The sequence below is a fragment of the Sceloporus undulatus genome, chromosome 5, assembly GCF_019175285.1.
Source record: "Sceloporus undulatus isolate JIND9_A2432 ecotype Alabama chromosome 5, SceUnd_v1.1, whole genome shotgun sequence".
Classification (NCBI taxonomy): Eukaryota; Metazoa; Chordata; class Lepidosauria; order Squamata; family Phrynosomatidae; genus Sceloporus; species Sceloporus undulatus.
Window position 1 is genome coordinate 188,593,943 of NC_056526.1, and position 17,980 is coordinate 188,611,922.

Consider the following 17,980-nt stretch of genomic DNA (forward strand, 5'->3'; position numbering starts at 1 on the left):
ACATTGGCAGGTGCAATGCACAACAGTAACAAAAGCACAAACCTTCATCTGAATATGGATGTTAGACTGTGGCCAAAAATATACAACCACAAATGTAAGGGGAAATACTTGTGCAAATGTCACTAACAGGATACCAGTCCATATTGAGCAACACAGTGGTCCAGGCATTCTATGAAAGCTTATGCATAATATTTAGCATCTTGAGAATATAAACTTTGTTTACTTGTTTAAAAAGTAACTTTCCAGCCCTTACAATGACAGCTGTCGACTTGAAAATATGCCCTGGAGAAATTCACAGTCCACATGGAGCTAAACCAGATTTACAGCATTCAGAAGGGAGTCTCTCATGTGTTGAACGGCTTATTGCTCCCTTGACTAGCAAGCAATGGAATTTGTTTAAATTGCATAATTTATACAGGTTACAGATCCTGCTTTTCTTGGTTCAAAATTAATGTGTTTCCTTGAGTAATGAGCACAACCAAGCTCTGAGCTCTGAGTCTCTTCCCCATCTTCAGAGCTGGAAAACCAATTTAGTCTTTGCAGCCTGCTAAACAAAAGCTCTCCAAGCAGCCCAAATTCTCTTTTCCCCACCTTGTAATCCTTTCCCAGCAACGGCAACAGGATTTCAGAGTGCAGTGATTTCTGTAGTATTTTATGCCTCCAAACAAAGAAGAAAAGAAACTGGAGAAGAGCTCAGCAGAATCAAAACCCACGACTATTCTTCTGAAATGTGGTTGCCCTACTTCTGGCATATAGAAAGCTGCCTTCTACTCCATCAGACCATTGGTCTGTCTAACTCAGTGTTGTCACTTCTGAATGACAGCCACCGGTCTTTGTTTTATTTATATCCTAGCTTCCTTTCAAAGTGGATCACAACATGGGGCTCTATCACACGACACAATTTATAGGACTACGTTTGTTGTGGTTGTGTGCCTCCAAGTAGTTTCTGACATGCTGACCTACTATGATACCACTTTAACTTCCTTGGCTGAGTCCTATGGAATCCTGGGGTTCTCCTATTGTTGTTCCAGATCAATGGGAGATAGTGGACCACTGTCCTGGACAAGAAGACTCCCTTTAGCCATTCTGACCAGTAGTCACTGGTCACTCTGTCCTTCATGAAGTTGGCCAATCTGGAGGAGAAAGCCCTTTAAAGTGCATCTAACGTGGAAACAAAGCAGATCTAATTTAAAAGTGTGCCCTCTGTTGCCCAAAGTATTTTTTAAAAGGAATCTGTTCACAACAGCAAGAGATCTTGAGATGCAATTCAATTCCTTCTCAGCTGTCTCTGTATGTGTGCCTTCAGGTCACTTGTCCACTTATGGTGACCCCATTAATTTCCTAGGGTTTTCTTAGGCAATTTTCAAGAAATCATCAGAGGTGGTTTTGCCAGTTCCTTTCTCTGAAATATACCTAAAGCACCTGGTTTTCTTTGGCTGTCTCCCATCCCAAGTACTAACCATGCGTAACCCTGCTTCGCTTCTAAGACAAGAGGCTATGAGGACATTTATAAAGCTCAGGAGTTGTGTGGCTGAAAGAGATTAAAACGAAGAAGAGGCGTACACAAAGTGTACTTTCAACAGACAACTAGGGAGGGATTCGTAACATCTCCTGCCCCTAGGGTTGCCCTGAAGTTTTCAGGGCAAATCCCTGAAAACTAGGGATGTCCTTTCCCCCAATGTTTTCCTAGAATTTCTAATATTTGAGCTGATCTTAGGGTTAAGGAAAGGACACAGATGGCAGAATTTAAGGTTTCTACGAACTGTCAAAAAGGTTACATGCTGCAGAGGAGAAAAATCTGCACAAATCCCTCCTCCTCTGCCTACACAACATAACTGCCATTGTGATTCTGATATTAAGGAGGCAACTGAGATACTTTTATAATGAGAAAACACAGAAGCTGCCAGCTCAAGTATGGCTCATAGCTCAGTGAGGCTTAGCCAAACTTAGAGAAGGCACTCTTGGGAGGTGTAGCATTGGCAAGGGGATTTTCATGGATGAAAACAAGGAGGATGCTTGTCACAGAAAAACAAAGTGAGGGGAAAAAATTAAAGTTGAGAAGCTGGGGTGGGGAAGCAGCAACAGTGTTATCATTACCTACAGTCTGGAAACTTTTGCTAACACGTGGCAATAACTTGATTTTTGCTCTGGCTGCATCTCATCTGGGCATCTTGTTTGGCAGCAGTGGAGTGCAAAAAATACAGTGAAGAAAGAAGTTAAGAAAGCTGTCTTCTTTCCACATAGAAAATGGGTCTTCTTCAATCTAGTTTGGTGGAGGCTGTTTGGCCAGAGTGTGTAGGGTTGAGATAGTGACCCAACTTTCCCAGTTCCTTGATGTTTTGAAAGCTTTCCACTGTCCGCTTAAAGCTCCAGCAAGAGTGCATCTACACTGCAGAAATAATGCGGTCTGACACTACTTTAATTGTCATGGCTTCATCCTACAGAATCCTGGGATTTGTAATTTTGTGAAGCACCAGCACTCTTTGGCAAGGAAGGCTAAAGACCTTGTAAAACAACAAGTCCCAGGGCTCTGCAGGATGGAGCTACAGCACTTAAAGTGGGGTCACACTGCATTATTTCTGTAGTGCAGATGCCCCCCAAGTCTATGGCCTACCATAGTACTGTAAACTGAATTGATTCCACCTGAACACCACTGTCTTTGGAAACAAGTCCAGGAAGCAAGTACAGCCAGTGTGGTGTTAACGGTTTGAGTACTGGACTGTGACTCTGGAGACCAAAGTTCGATTCCCTGCTCAGCCATGAAACCCACTGGGGGACCTTGGGCAAGTCACACTCTCTCAATCTCAAAGGGATCATAGAATCATAGAACCATACAGTTGGAAGAGACCGCAAGGGTCATCCAGCCCAACTCCGTTCTGCCATGCAGGAACTCACAATCAAAGCATCCCAGACAGATGGTCATCCAGCCTCTGCTTAAAGACCTCCAAAGGAGGAGACTCCACCAGACTCCAAGGGAGTGTGTTCCACTGTCGAACAGTTCTTACTGTCAGGAAGTTCTTCCTAATGTTGAGGTGGAATCTCTTTTCCTGTAGCTTGAGTCCTTTGCTCCATGCCCTACTTCTATTGAGGCCATCTAGAATCACATTGACTTTTTTTAGTTGCTGCATCACATTGTTGACTAGCTTGAGGTCTGCTAAGACTCCCAGATCCCTTTCATATGTAGTCTTGTTAAGCCAGGTATCTTATTTTTTGAATGTTTCCAGTGACTTACGTCTCATAGATGTGCCCATTCTCGACCCTCTCTTCTACATAGGCCAGAGCGCGGACATGCATTGGCGAATGAGGGAAGGCAGCGTGGATCCATGGCAGCCCAAATACCGACAGCCCTGTGTTGATCAGAGCGACGAGGAGGAGGTCCCAGTGATAAGCTGTGCCCTTCACTAACCTGAAATAAACTCTTGTTAGTAGGTTTTATTTAATATAAGCACATTAGCCAGGTCATAACAACAAGCAGCCAAAAAAACCATCTGAACAGCTTCTTTGCCCCATACAAAGTCAGCCTCTTGGCATGCAGCACATTATGTGCCAAGCATGGAGTGAGCCACAGAACATAAAAATGAGAAACTTTTAACATCTCCCTTGGGGAGACAAAGATGATCAATATAAAAGCTGGCTTTGAGAGCTTGGAAAAGTTACTCTTTTGGATAACAACTCTGAGGCTGCCAGGAATAGTAAAAAGTAAACTTTGCAAGCTTTCTCTCTAAATCTTCTCTGTGTTGGAACCAAAATGATATTAGAGGTTGTTGAACAACTTTTTGGAATCATTGTCACCAATGGCCACGCTGGTTGGGAGATTCTGGGAACTGTAGCTCAAAATAGTAAGTTTTCCAAACTCTGATATTTTCTGTAATCAAAACTAAAGGTCTCCTTGGCTGCTTGCATTAAATGACAAAATTATTTTCAGGATATGACTTTTCTAAAAGGTTGCTCCCACTTGTATTCAGGTGGAATTAAGGGAAAGGCTGGAGGAGATTTGAATCCCTGTAAAGCTTGAGAAGATTGATTGCAGTCACAGAATTTAGCTCAAAAAAGCTCCAGCCCAAGTTCTCATCCTTAACCCACTGAGAGGGCAAAGGGAGCTCTGCACATGATCTTGTGTATCAGTGACCAGACAGTAAAAAGAATTTTTGGAAGGGTAAAAGAAACTTGAGAAACTATGTGCCAAGTGTGTCAAACTTTGGGGTGAATATGTGGAACAGCATGGAAGTTTTTTTGGCTGGAAATCATTTCCTTTGTGGTCAGGCTGAGAACTTTTCAGCACCGCCTTGTAATGGCCGAAATCCTACAGTGGTGTAGAGTACATCTTTGTATGGGGAGTTATGCATTAATAGGGCTATGCAACCTTTGTGCTGAATGTCAGTGCTGTACAACTGAATCAAGAGACCAAAGGTGCAACTCAAGGCGCAGCCAGTGGCATGCCAAACACAACATTTGTGCCCGAGACCTTGAGACAAAATGGGCAAAATATCCAAATTTACAAGTGTGTAAAATACTAAGAGGATGTGTGTGGGTTTTCTTTTTCTTTTAGTATTTTATATTATTAGAATAATTATTAATGTTCTATTTTGTAACTGCAATAACATCAAAAACCCACCAACCAGTGATACTTGTATTGGCCAACTAAAATGCAACTGTTCGTAAAGCAAAATAAAACTGTTTGTAAAATGCAACTGTCTGTTAACGGTTTGTAAAGCGGCGTGTGCAGTTGTCTCTCCACATCTGCTGCTTTGACCTTCATGGATTTGATTATTTATGGGATTGATTAATATGTTCTCTCTTGGAATCTCTAGGCCCTCCAGAGAAATTCTGCTGGAAGTTGACCATAGAATTGTGCTGGAAGACCTAGAGATTTCTAGAGAAAACACTTCTCTAGGCATTTATAGGTCCTCCAGCATGTTTCCTCTGGCAGATGTTGACCACAGAGTTGGACTGGAGGACCTAGACCTAGAGAAGCATTTGCTCATATAAAAAAAGTGAGGTTTTTTTATTTGCAGTTTTTCTAGTTTCACAGGAGTCTTGTGCCCTAACCCCAGTGAATATGGAGGGCCTACTGAACATGGATGGTGCTATATAAATAAACAATAATAACGATGAGAAGGAGGAGGGGGAGGATTCCAGCCAATATTTTTCTCTTCCTAGATAAGAGGAGGGAAAGATTCTTATCACATCTTCTCCTCTTCCTTGCATGATGCCCTGATTGATTTTAGTCAGCACTGAAACATCAAAGGGAATATCTGAGTCCCTCCCGCTTCTCTCCTCCGCGACTGTGCATACATCAAGTCTGCAGCTACATAAAAGTGGTGCCATGTTCCAATCCTTGTCCTATTTGGAGCTCTGCCGCCCACGCGCCATCGTTGGCAATGCACAGAGGGAACTGCTGCTGAGATGAGGGCAAATGCCTCTCTGGTTTTCTTTCAAGGAAGACAAGCTAATGAGAAATGGAGCAGCCTGGCGGAGCAGCAAAAAAGCCAAAAGTCAAACAGCCGATTCTGCCATGGGTTGAAGGGAGAGAGGATTGTCTTGAGCTGAACTAAGAAGCAGCCTTCCATTCCCGCACAAGGCAGCTCAATTTACTTTGGGCACTGTGTAAGGAGGGTCTTCCCAACCTGGCTCCCTTCTAGGTGTGTTGAGTTACAGATCCCATAGCTATAGATGGCTGGGAGTTACTGAAATTGTAGCTCAAGACTTTGCTGTTGCGTGCCTTCAATTATGGTGACCCTATCACAGGGTTTTCTCAGCAAGATCTGATCAGAGTGGGTTTGCCTTTGCTTTCCTCCGAGGCTGAGAGGCCACCCAATGAGTTTCCACGGCCAAATGGGGATTTGAACGCTGCTCTCTACAGTGGTAATACAATACTCAAACTACTACACCACACTGCCTCTCAGTCCAAGACTATACTACTACTGTAGTACATGCTGGAGACCACTTTAAGTGCTGTAGCTACATCCTACAGAATCCTGGGCTTTGTAGTTTTCTGAGGAAACAGAAATGCTTTGACAGAGAAGGCTAAAGACCTTGTAAAACTAGAAAGCCCTAGATTCCATAGGATGGAGCTACAAAACTGAGAAGCGGTGTCAAACTGCATTATTTCTACAGTGTAGATGCACCCATGGTTTCCAGACCCTTTACCATCTTGGGCACCCTCTTCTGGACACAGTCCAGCTTTCTCTTTGTCTCTTGCACACACACACACATATCTATCTGATTGCTTTCCGCCATCTCTGCTGCTGGGGACAGAGGAGCATGAAGATGGAGACACAAACAGGAAGAGTAATAGGAAATGATGCCTCCTCTCATCTCATGGAGGGAATCTTCCAAACCATATCTTGCTCTTTACCTACTTTTTTAGGCTTCTCTTCTTCTGTCATATTAATTCACATCAACTACATTTCTGGTGGGGAGGGGGCAATACAGCAGAATAAACCCAACATAGGGCCCATACAGACAGGCCAAAATAAAGCTGTTTCGGGTCACTTTGGAGGTATGCTGTTTAAATGAAACATGCGTCATAAGAGGCCAGAAACCACAACAAAGACATGCTCCAGACTGCAGCATGTATTTGGCTCGGCATCCAGCCTCTTAGAACGCATGCATCATTTAAACAGCATACCTCCAAAGTGACCCGAAGCAGCTTTATTTTGGCCTGTTTGCATGGGGCCATAATGTACTATTGTTGTTCAAGTCATTTCTGACTTATGTTGATCCTAAGGCAAACTTATCATGGGATTTCTTTAGTAAGATTTGTCCAGTGGAGGTTTGCCATTGCCTCCCCCTGAGGCTGAGAGTGTGTGATATGTCCAAGGTCACCCAGTGGGTTTCCACAGCTGAGTGGGGTACTGAACCCTGGCCTCCAGAGTCATAGTCCAACACTCCAACCATTACACTGCACTGGTTCTCTAGCCCTCATAGAGCAGGAGTAAATATTCACGTAAGACATCACAGTATGGCATTCTTTGTCTGACTCTTCCCTCTAAGGTCTCTTGAAGCTTCAAGTGAATTATTTCACAAAAGCAATGAAACAGACAGGCAAAAATAATTACCTGTTCTCTGGAGCATTTGTGAGAGATGCCACGATATTTTGCTCTATGAAAAAAAGCATGGAGAGGAGGAATCCAAGGCCCATGGCACTCACAACTGAGCCCATGGACAGATCCCGGAGGGGAGCCAACTCGAACAAGCTCTCTGACTGGTTGTAGTTAAATTTAGACACTGGAAAACAAAAGACATGAGGCAGGTTAGCACTGTAAAGGCTTGGTCAGCTAAAACCCCTGCTAAAACCAATTTGACAGGAATCTGAAATTGCCCACGCAACTCTGTTGGCTGGAGGGCATTTCTGATGGAGGCAGCAATGTGATCGTGGCAGTCATCGCTCACTCTCATGAAGATGAGGGACAGCTCAAATTCACTCTCAGGCAGCGTGCTAAAGAATGGTGTACCATCTTTGAGATTAACTCTGGGAAAGATGTTGTAGCATCAGCTTTCGTAGACTGGGTCTACTTCCTTAGATGCATGGACATAGACTAAGTCTACAAAAGTGTAGGCTACAACTTCTTTCACACAGTTAAGTCTCAAAGGTGCTACAAGATCCCTTTGCATACTTAACATGGCGATGTCTCCGAATTTACTCTCAGTTTCACTGCAATGAAAAGGAAAGCAACCCAAACCTTCTCTGATAGGCAGTGACTTGGCTTGCTTGCTTGTTGTTTGCCACCTTCAAGTCGATCCCGACTCATGGTGACCCTGTGGATGAGACATCTCCAAGACTCCCTACCCTCCATTGCTCTGCTTAGGTCCTACAAATTCAGGCCCATTGCCTCCCTGATTGAGTTTATCCATCTGGTGTTCAGTCTCCCTCTTTTTCTACTGTCTTCTACCTTTGCTAGCATTATTGGCTTTTCCAATGAGATGCTGGCAACATAGTTGTGTTGGGGGACTTAAAGATTCCCAGAGAGGTCTTCTCTCAGGTTTAAAACTTTTAAAAAACTTTCATGGGGGAGGTGTGCATTCCTAACTCCAGCAAATGTGCAAGTCCCATTGTACTTCTATTTCTATGTATGGGTTTGAAAGCTGGATAATAAAGGAAGGAGACAGGAAGAAAATCAATGCATTTGAAACATGGTGCTGGAGAAAAGTTCTACAGGTATCACAGCAGCTGAAAAGACAAATGAATAAGTCCTACAGCAAACCAGGCCTACATTCTCACTAGTAGAGATGGTTATCACAGAATCATAGAATCGTAGAGTAGGAAGAGACCACAAGGGCCATTCAGTCCAAGCCCATTCAGCCATGGAGGAAATCTCAATCAAAGCATCCCTGACAGATGGCCATCCAGCCTCTGTTTAAAGACCTCCAAAGAAGGAGACTCCACTACACTTTGAGGGAGTGTGTGGCACTGTTGAAAAGCCCTTACTACCAGGAAGTTCCTCCGAATGTTAAGGTGGAATCTCTTTTTGTCTTTTTCCATTGTTCCAGGTCCAGTTAAACTGAGGCTGCATCTGCACTGCAGAAATAATGCAACTTGACACCGCTTTAACTGCCATGGCTCAATGCTATGGAATTCTGGGGTTTCCAGTTTTGCAAGATATTTAGCCTTCTCTGCCAGAGAGCTCTGGTGACACAACAAACCACAAATCCCAAGAATCCCCAGGATGGAGCCATGGAAGTTAAACAAGTGTCAAACTGCATCATTTCTGCAGTGCAGATGCAACCTGATGCTCTCTTACTTAAGGCATATCACAAGACAACTCTTTGGAAAAGATGGTAATGCTGGCTAAAGTGGAAGGCAGCAGGTAAAGAAGGAGACCACACTACTAGAGAATTGATTTGATCCAAGAAGCCATGGCCCTGAGTTTTCAAGACTCAAGTTGATGGTTGTGGCTCTTGGAGATCTCTCGTTCACACGGATAAGTTATTTGTTATTATCCTGTAGAATGTATGCCATTGGCAGGTTTCACTTCCCTCGATTTTTTAATTGTATGTACAGCGCTGTGTAAATCTACAGCGCTATATAAATAAAAGTTTAATAATAATAATAATAAAATTAAAATGTACTTGATTTCAAACAGCAGCAACAACCCTGTCAAAGCAGTTTCCATCCTTACCCTGAACAAGAGGTTATCACCTACTCAACTTGCCGTTACAATCTATGTTCCCGACATTCTCTGTGCACCAAAAGGACCAGATGTCAGGGTTGTTGTTTTGCTTCAAGTAGGGGGGAGGTTTCACCACTGGAAAACAACTCCGAGTAGCGTAACCTTCTGAAGGTGGCTGGTGGCTTCAGGACAAACACCAAAGTTAAATCTTTCATCCCTCTGACACACGGGCCAATTCCAGTCTTAGCAGCTGAGAGGCATTTCTGAATTTTTTCCTTTGAAAGCTGCGCAAAGAGTTTTAGCACTCCATGCAGTTGCTCTCTGACAGGTGGCAAGGGAGCAATTGTCACGAAGGGAGTCAACCACACTCATGCACACAGATGGCAAAATCCGCCACTTTCCAGTTCTGAATGGACAGGATGATGACCATGGGGGTGGGGAGAGAAAGGCATTTTTCTTCATTCAATCCCATTCATTTCCCCACGTTTCCCATTCACGTCACCACTTGGCCTGTGCAATTCCTGTCTCCTTTCTCCCTTCCTGATGTGGAAAAGGTGATCCATTTGGCCCAAGGGGACCTTTGCTAATTTTTTAGATTTCCTTGTGCATTTGATAATCTGACCAGATGTTCCTGACTCTGGGGACGTTTTAATTAGGGGACAAAATATATGGATGCAATTGCAGAAGGGAAAAAAGCACAGGTCAAACTCATCACCACTGCACCTGTCTGCTTGCCAACAGCTCTTCCTGCCTCTGTTCCATTATGCGGCCCTTTTGTTCCCTGCCACAATAATCAAAAAGATCAACTCCTTTTTTAAAAAAAAGAGAGTGCCATTTTAATTACAATGAAATTAAATTACAGTCAGGAATAACTCAGAGGGACAAAACAAACCCTGTTGATACCATCTCCTTTGATTAGCTCATTGCATGAATTAACACCGCTTGTGAAGTCGGTGCAATTAAACCGGCAGGGGTGAGACAAACAGGCAAATTATTTGGAATTGAATCCTGCACTTGCGTGCGAACTTGTCACCTGCCTGCCTGCCAGGGTTTCCCCTCCACCCCTCCACCGAGCAGAGTGACAATGCCCACTTACTTTTAATTTCTTTGAAGAAATAGGAGCCGACAACGGAGAAGGTTAGGACAGAAATGGGTAAGGCACAGTCGGATAGGATCTCACGGACTCTGGCATGCAAATAAGGGCTGCAATAATGATAGAAATATTGTTAGGGCAAACACACACACACACGGCATGTACTGTATATACTTATGTAGAAGTCTAGATAGCATTTACATTTCTATACCACTTCATAGTGAACTCAGCAGGTTTACAATCTGTAAGCCAATTGCTCCCAACAAGCTGGAGACTCAATTTACCAACCTACGAAAGGATGGAAAGCTGAGTCAACCTTGGATCGAACTCACAACGTTGCAGCTGCAGTACCAACATTTAACTCCTGTGCCACCACTGTGTTCTTTTTAGTCAAAAAATTAACCCCCCCCCAAAACTGGGTTAATAATGTAAGTACTGTACCTTAACTCTTACAAAAAAAGCCCCAAGGAAAAAAAAGAAACATCCCTTTCTCTGAGTAGAGTGGCAAAAGGCAACACTTTAGGTTCATCCCAGGAGAACCCAAGAGAAGCATCAACCCCCTTGACCCTCTCCACTGCAGTGCTACGTCTGGCCTTTTCGATGTGAGAAAATAGCAGCATGCCTTGGAATAATTTCCTTTCCTTCATCTTTTACATTCTTTGTTACATGTCTCTACATTTTACCCTTGACTTATACATGAGTTATATAAAAATCCATAATTTTGGCCTCCAAACCTGCCCTCGACTTATACACAAGGTCAACTTACATTTGAGTATATACATTAATTCTTTACTCATTTTCCTCTCAAAGGAAGCAACCAGTAATTTTAGCAATTTTCTTAGCGCAGCAAGAAAGTCTTCAAAAACTGTCATTTTCAAGACTATATTTGCATTTTTGGTGCAAACAACTGAAAGCTGCTTTCCATACAAAGCTGCTTTACAGTGATTCAGGTATCTGGTACTCTGACAGGCAGCTGTGTTCTAAGGTCTCAGGGAGGTCTGATTTCCATCCTCTTTAACCCAAGATCTGGTTGCATGTGGGAGTGAACCTGGAAATGTCTGCATGCAAAGCAGGGGTTGTCCTATCAGGACCTGGAAAATATCCTATTTTTAAATGACAACCTTAAGAATCGATTCGTATCTGCTTGGGTGGGGGTGGTTGGGAGTTACAGTCCAGAAAGGAACTTCGGCAGGTTCTGTTTAGTACTGAGCTACTTCCCTCCCTCTAATGCAATATTCAAAGCTTTGATATGTTTCTAGCAAATCACTTCTGGGAACCTTTTCCACACTCTATTCTTCCAAATGGAAGGGCAGACCAGGGCAAGGGGGAAATGCAACGCAACAACATACCTTTTCTTAAACTGATACAGTGTGTGGCCGAGCCAAAGGGTCCCCAACATCAGCATGAGGCTAAGAACGGCTGTCTCGCGCCCGTATGGCATAGAGGTGGGGGGCCCATCCGTCTGGTTTCCCAACGACGAACGCTCCACTGACAGGTTCCAAGCATGGGTACCATTGTCAACGGGTGCGCTGTGAGGTCTTGGGACATGGTAGTAATGTGTAAAAACTGAAAACAGAGAATAAATAAAGATCGTGATTGTGATCAAACGTATGGCACACAAAGAGCAGAGTAGGGGACAGAAAAGAGATCTACTCTTCCATATCCAAGGATCGTCTCGTTCTCAGTAGGAACCTACTCTTCCATTCCCACCAGTTAAGTCCAGTTGTGTCATCTTTGTTGAAATATAGGTAAAGATTGACTTCCTGCGTGATATATTTATACTGAAGTTAGCTACAGTTCCCGCTTTTGCACAACTATGAATGATTCAGGAGTCCTCTAGAGTTTTTAATCTGGCAACCCTACTATGAACTCTCCAGTTCCATTACTCTGTAGTCCCTCTCAAAATGGTGACAAGGACTGCAGAAGAAAAGAGAGGTATTTGGGGCTTGCTGTGTGGTGACTGATTCCTATCTCCTACACAGTTGCCCAGATTATAGGCTTTTTGCCTTATAGATTTTCTGCATTTGCCGCCAAGCACTCCATGGCCAGAATCCTATTGGCAAGATGACTGGATGTCCTCCTTTTCCAGGATGTTCTTACATTTCAATCTTCTGTCCAGGAGGGATTCCAAAATGTCCTTCATTTTGAGCATGACTAAGAAGCATGCATTTATATTTATATGAACGTTTCCAGCTTTTATTTTGTAATGCCCTACATTCTTCTTGTATGTCCTACTGCCTTGTCCTCCCTTTGAGGTTATGGCATCTGGTCACTCTGCCTATTGGTAACATATGTGCATGAAAACTAGGATTCTGCATGTCTATCTCCTTTTAAACCAGTTCTGCAGTTCTGCGCAGGACATGGGGCAATTCATGTAAAACCAGTCTTCCAGCTAGTCCAAGAGCTAACAACCTGTGAATTACTAGGAAAAGATGCTTGTCAGTACCCAAGCATTATATAGGTAATATTCTTGCTCAGAAGTAGATTAAATAAGATAGGTAGCTAATCATCACTCTTGGAGCCAAACGGTGTTTCTTGAGAGCTCAAGTATGTACATTTTTAAATACCACCAAAACACTGACTTGCCTGTGATATCACAGGACACACTTCTGCTAAAACAATGGCGGAAGCTTATGTCATTTCCCTATTATCTGGATGAACTCCTCCAAATAAATGCTTATTGCCAATGCTTATTGAGAAGCAGCCAGGAGGGCCTCTGTCATATGTGTAAAAACTTTCATATGAAGGGAAGTCTTTATATGCAGTCAAAACAGTGGTGAGAATGTGGCTGTTGCTAGAATGCAATTCCCAGTGTTCCCAGTCAGCACAGAATGGTAGGGAAAGTTGGGGGCTTCAGTTCAAAAACATTGTGAACTGCCAAATTTCCACCATTGCTGTAAAGTGTGTGAAGTCTTTACCACATCTCTCTGTGCATAAAGACTTCCATAAGAAGAGATGCCCAGTGCCTGCAAGTTAAATCACCTGAAAGATTTATAGACCAAATGGTACCACTTTTAGCAATAATTTCTTGAAAGCAATTGGAGCTGTCCCTAAAAAATCAGGTATGCAATAGTATTACCTGCTCTAAGTATTACAAAAAGACTCAATTCCCCAAGGTTGGAAGGAACATGCTTCTTTTGCATCCTCTAAGCCCTTCTCCCTGTTTGGCAAAAGCTGGCGAATGTGCACCCAGAAAAAGCACAACTGCCCAACATTCCTGTTCCCATTTTTATCCCAAATCCTAATTTTTTTTTAAAGCACAGAAGTAATCTTTCAATTACTTTTTGTTTTGGTGGGGTGGACTTGTGTACCCCACATTAAGTGTCTGAAAAGTGCCCCTGAGTCCTCCGAAGTTGCCTACCCCAGCCCTACTACAATGTCTAAAGCTGATGCCCTAGATGAGAATCTCACACCAAAAGTATTTCTGACAGTCTGGAATAAGTCAGTTGCAAACGTGGTTAATGCAAGATGAAAAAGTGAGAAGGAATCAGGAATTTCACATAATAGTGGCCTGGATTTATTTTGGTTTTGTATCTTATCACTGCTCCAATGAGCTCAGCAGCACTTTTGCTCTTTAAAAAATGGCTTTACAGGTTGAATCACCATTATCCAGAATTCCAAAATATTCCAAAATCCAAACATTTTTTCATGAGTGGCTGAGATAGTGACACCTATGGTTTCTGATAGTTTAATGGACACAAACTTTGTTTCATGCACAAATTATTACAAAATATTGTATTAAATTACTTTCAGGCTACATGTATAAGGTGTATAGGAAATATAAATGAATTTTGTGTTTAGACTTGAGTGCCATCTCCAAGATATCTCATTATGTATGTATAGGCAAATATAGTATTAAAAAAACCCCAAAATACAAAACATTTCTGGTGTCAAGCGTTTTGGGTAAGGAAGACTCAACCTGTATTGGGAAGTTAAGGGGGGTGGGGAGAGAGACAAACTCCTGATACCATCCAGGGAGCTTCAGTGAGTAAAGTGTTAGTTATTAACCTTTAAAGTCCTACATGGTTTGGGTCTAGGTTACCTAGGGGTTCTCCTCCTCCCATATAATCTGCCCCGTACACTCAGGACCTCTGGGGGACACTTGCTCCAGTCAACCAGGACCAGGTTGGCAACTGTCAGCCAGAGTGCTTTTTCTTCAGCCGCCCCTAAACTGTGGAATGACCTGCCAGGAGAGATTCAATAGCTGAATAGACTGCCCAACTTTGAAACAGCTTTGAAGACCAGACTCTTAAATTGTGAATTTTAAGTGAAGAATTTTTAAAATGTGGATTGTTTTAAAATGCATGTGTCCTATTTGCTCTTTTAAATATTTTAACATCTAATTCTGAGAGCCTCTGTGGCTGAGGAGTGGGGTATAAATACTCTAAATAAATAAATAAATAAATAAAATTGATGTGTGTTTTAACTGATGTTGAGTATTTGTTAATCTGTTGTTCTCTGCTTTGACCCATGAGGAGAGGCGGGTAGGAAATGATGATGATGATGATGATGATAGAAGAGTTGAGCCCACATATTCCCAGTCCCAATGCAAGCATAAGACATTACTTGATGTCCAATGCCATGTACAGCAATACAAGTTTCTTTCCCACCCCTGGATTCTGTTTAGAAATGTTTGGCGTGCAGCTATCCTAACTTGCCATTTAACAAGGATTTCATAGTTAATATTCTGAGGCCAACTTTGATGGACGCAGCCCAGAACGGCAGCTGGATGAATCCCTTTTGCACAAACAGTGATGACGAGGATGCCCTTCCAACAACACAAGGCAGCTGCGGCATCCTAACAGAGGACCCTCCTAGTTGGGGAGTTATTTAAGGTCCCTCTGATCCCATTTTGCCTGCCTTGTTTTCTTCAGCTGCTGCCTGGCTGTTTCCTGCAAAGTGCAGAAGTCAAGATCAAACAGGAGTGCAGCTTAGGTGGCTGGATCACAACTCTGAAAAACAAAGTGTCACCAGGCTGTTGAAAAAATAATGTGGGGCTTGAACTCCCAGTTCTCCACACAAACATACCCAGCGAGTCAAAGAGGCTTGCCGTGCAATCTCTCCTCTCCTCCCTCTTTCCTGCATAGCTGACAGAGCAACTAGGCTTTAGAAAATTAAGATAAATATGCAACTAATCTCCCCTTTAGAGGAAAATGGGACATCTGCGAGGATGAGAAGGACACCCCCTCCATGAAGAAAGAGCAGGAAGCTCTGAAGAGGACAGATCCTGACTGCAGAGACAAAGGGACTACTACTGAAGTCAACGCAACACAGAAATACTAAGAAAAGCTGTGAAATGTTTGTCCACTTTATTAACTGAAATCATTTTAAAAACCTGCCTCTCCACTTAGTAAGTGCCCAAGGCAATTTATAATAAAACCATACACATATTTTTAAAGCCCTTAAAATAAACTTTTTATATACCAGTTTTGTCTCCTCTCTCCAATTAATGTTATTCTGGTTATTGTTGCTGTGTGCTTTCAAGTCTATTCCAAGTTATGGCGACCCTAGGCTGAATCTATCACTGGATGTTCTTGGTAAGATTTGTTCAAAGGGTTTGGCTTTGCATTCCTCTGAGGCTGAGGGAGTGTATGACTTGCCTGAGGTCACCCGATGGGTTTCCATAGACAAGCAGGGATTCGGACCCTGGCCTCCCGGAGTCATAGTCCAGTGCTCAAACCATTGCACCACACTGTATCTCTAATTTTGATTATAGCATTTAAGATTTTACCCTTTGATAACTGCTGACTTTCTGTAATGCTAGTTTTGGATGCTGCATTTGGAATAAAATAGCTGTGATGTTTTAGCTAACTCTCAAAGAGTTAGTATTGTGCGGAAGGCAATAGTAAACTACTCCTGAAGACTTCAGCTTTGAAAACCCTGTGATGGGATCTTTTTTCCTGAAGGGCAGGCAGTAAATACTCTAAAAAGATTAAAGATAAATCAACTGATCCAAAGCGGCATAGGGCATGTTTAAAGGGACCATTTAAATCAGTTTCTTGCATTACCCTGTCCTTACAATGCAGGGTCAAAGGCCTGATTCAACTGTGGACTGTCTTCATGTGAGAAGCGCAGTTCATCAGTGAATCCAAGCCATTCCTCTCCTAATCTGGATTTTAAAAACTGACCATTTGCTCCAGATCTTCCAGGAAAATCCAAAGCACTCTGGAGCAGTGTGGGGCAGCTATTTATACAGCGTTATGCTGTGCCACCTGATGGCAGCAGTGCACGTTACTCCCTCTCAGATCACCCCCTCTGTGACCAGTGTAAACCCACCCATCGTCTCTCTGTTACTGGAGATATACAGCCATCCTGACTGAATGGAGCCATTGATGGTCACATCCTCCATGAAACTATTGCCTGGGTTTCCAGAGTTCACTGTAACATGAGGCATTCTCCACTGGACTTACCTTTGGTTATACCTTTAAGGGCATCGAGCACAAAGGTAATGGAGATAAAAAGTGCAATGATTTCTTCTGTTGATCTATGGAAACACAAAAAGGAGAGAGACCATCAACAACAAAGGAAAGTGCAAGAGGTGAAACCAACGGGACATGCATCTTGACACACTGAGAAGTATCTCCTGCCGGGGAAATGATATGAAAGTGAATGGATAGTATTGGAACTCCTTCTAATACCTCATTTGTGAAGGGACAGAGCCTCTCCAAGAATATTTAAGCTCAACTTGCTTTTAGTACTTTGAAATCTTTTGGGAATCGTCTGTTAATGGTTGGTTATGCCTATTTGGTTCTGGAGTGTTGGAATTCTCACAGAACTTTTCCTCACCACCCAGCTGTATGCAAAGCTTATGTCCAGACATCACATCACACTCCGCTTTATGCTAAAGATAGTTCAGAGCCAAAACCATGGTTTGATCAGCCAAACATACAACAGGAAGCCATAATTTCAATGCTGTCATTCTCCATCCTGTCTATGCTCAACTTAAGTTCAGCCTCACCTCCGTGGTGCAGCACCCTCTTGAAAAACGAATGGTGGCGGCAATTAAGGTTAAGACTTCAGAAATTATTCCAAACCACAGTTGGCAAAACTTGCAAGCACGCATTAACTATGATTTCTCATTTTAGTTTGTTAACTCCGGCACAAACCATGGTTTATCAATCCAATTTCAGACAATGAGCAAACCACACTTAAACTTGGACAATCACTTTTGTATGTAATAGCCAAGTAGAGCTCAAAAGGTGTTGTACTCATAGCCACTTACTATAGATGTGTCCCATGCTGAATGTCATTCAACACAAAAAAGTTTTGCTCACACAAATCAGGACAAAGCACAATCAGAAGACAGACCTGCAATATTTTCCAACAGAACCGTAATATGCCAGTGTGGAGATACAAGTCCATATCACTAAATTAATAATTTTGAAGTGTAAAAGACATTTCAAAGATAAACAGAGATAATGGGAACTTTCCTTTCTGCTAAGATATGAACTCAAGGAAAATTAAGAAAGTTTCTCTCTCTCTCTCTCTCTCTCTCGCTCTTAACTACAGGTTCACTATCCCAAATGCAACAACAACAAAATGGCTGTTCATAATGTATATCCTCATGTATAATTCTAGGAATTTTAGTCCATCCTGGGAAAACCTAAAAGAAGCACCAACCTCCTCTACTCTCTGTTCTGGCAACATTTCTGGCCCTTTTCAATGCTTGGGCAGGAAAATAGCAGCATTCTTTGGCATCATTTTCCTTTGCTTCATCCTGTATCAAAATCCATAATTTTGGCCCCAAAACCTGCTCCTGACGTATACATGAAGT

The 17,980-nt window shown here is 42.7% G+C and overlaps 1 protein-coding gene across 5 annotated transcripts in view; it reads right to left on the reverse strand.

Annotated features, from left to right (window-relative positions):
- SLC4A11 (solute carrier family 4 member 11) overlaps positions 1–17,980 on the reverse strand; it is a 207,046-nt gene that overhangs the window by 13,265 nt on the left and 175,801 nt on the right. For all 5 annotated transcript variants that reach the window (XM_042470069.1, XM_042470067.1, XM_042470065.1 and 2 more), the window contains exons 13-17: positions 16,617–16,690; positions 11,556–11,772; positions 10,210–10,316; positions 7,062–7,230; positions 3,233–3,406 (exon numbers count right to left, since the gene is read on the reverse strand). In XM_042470069.1, coding sequence (XP_042326003.1) covers positions 3,233–3,406; positions 7,062–7,230; positions 10,210–10,316; positions 11,556–11,772; positions 16,617–16,690 — 741 coding nt within the window. The remainder of the gene's footprint in view (positions 1–3,232; positions 3,407–7,061; positions 7,231–10,209; positions 10,317–11,555; positions 11,773–16,616; positions 16,691–17,980) is intronic.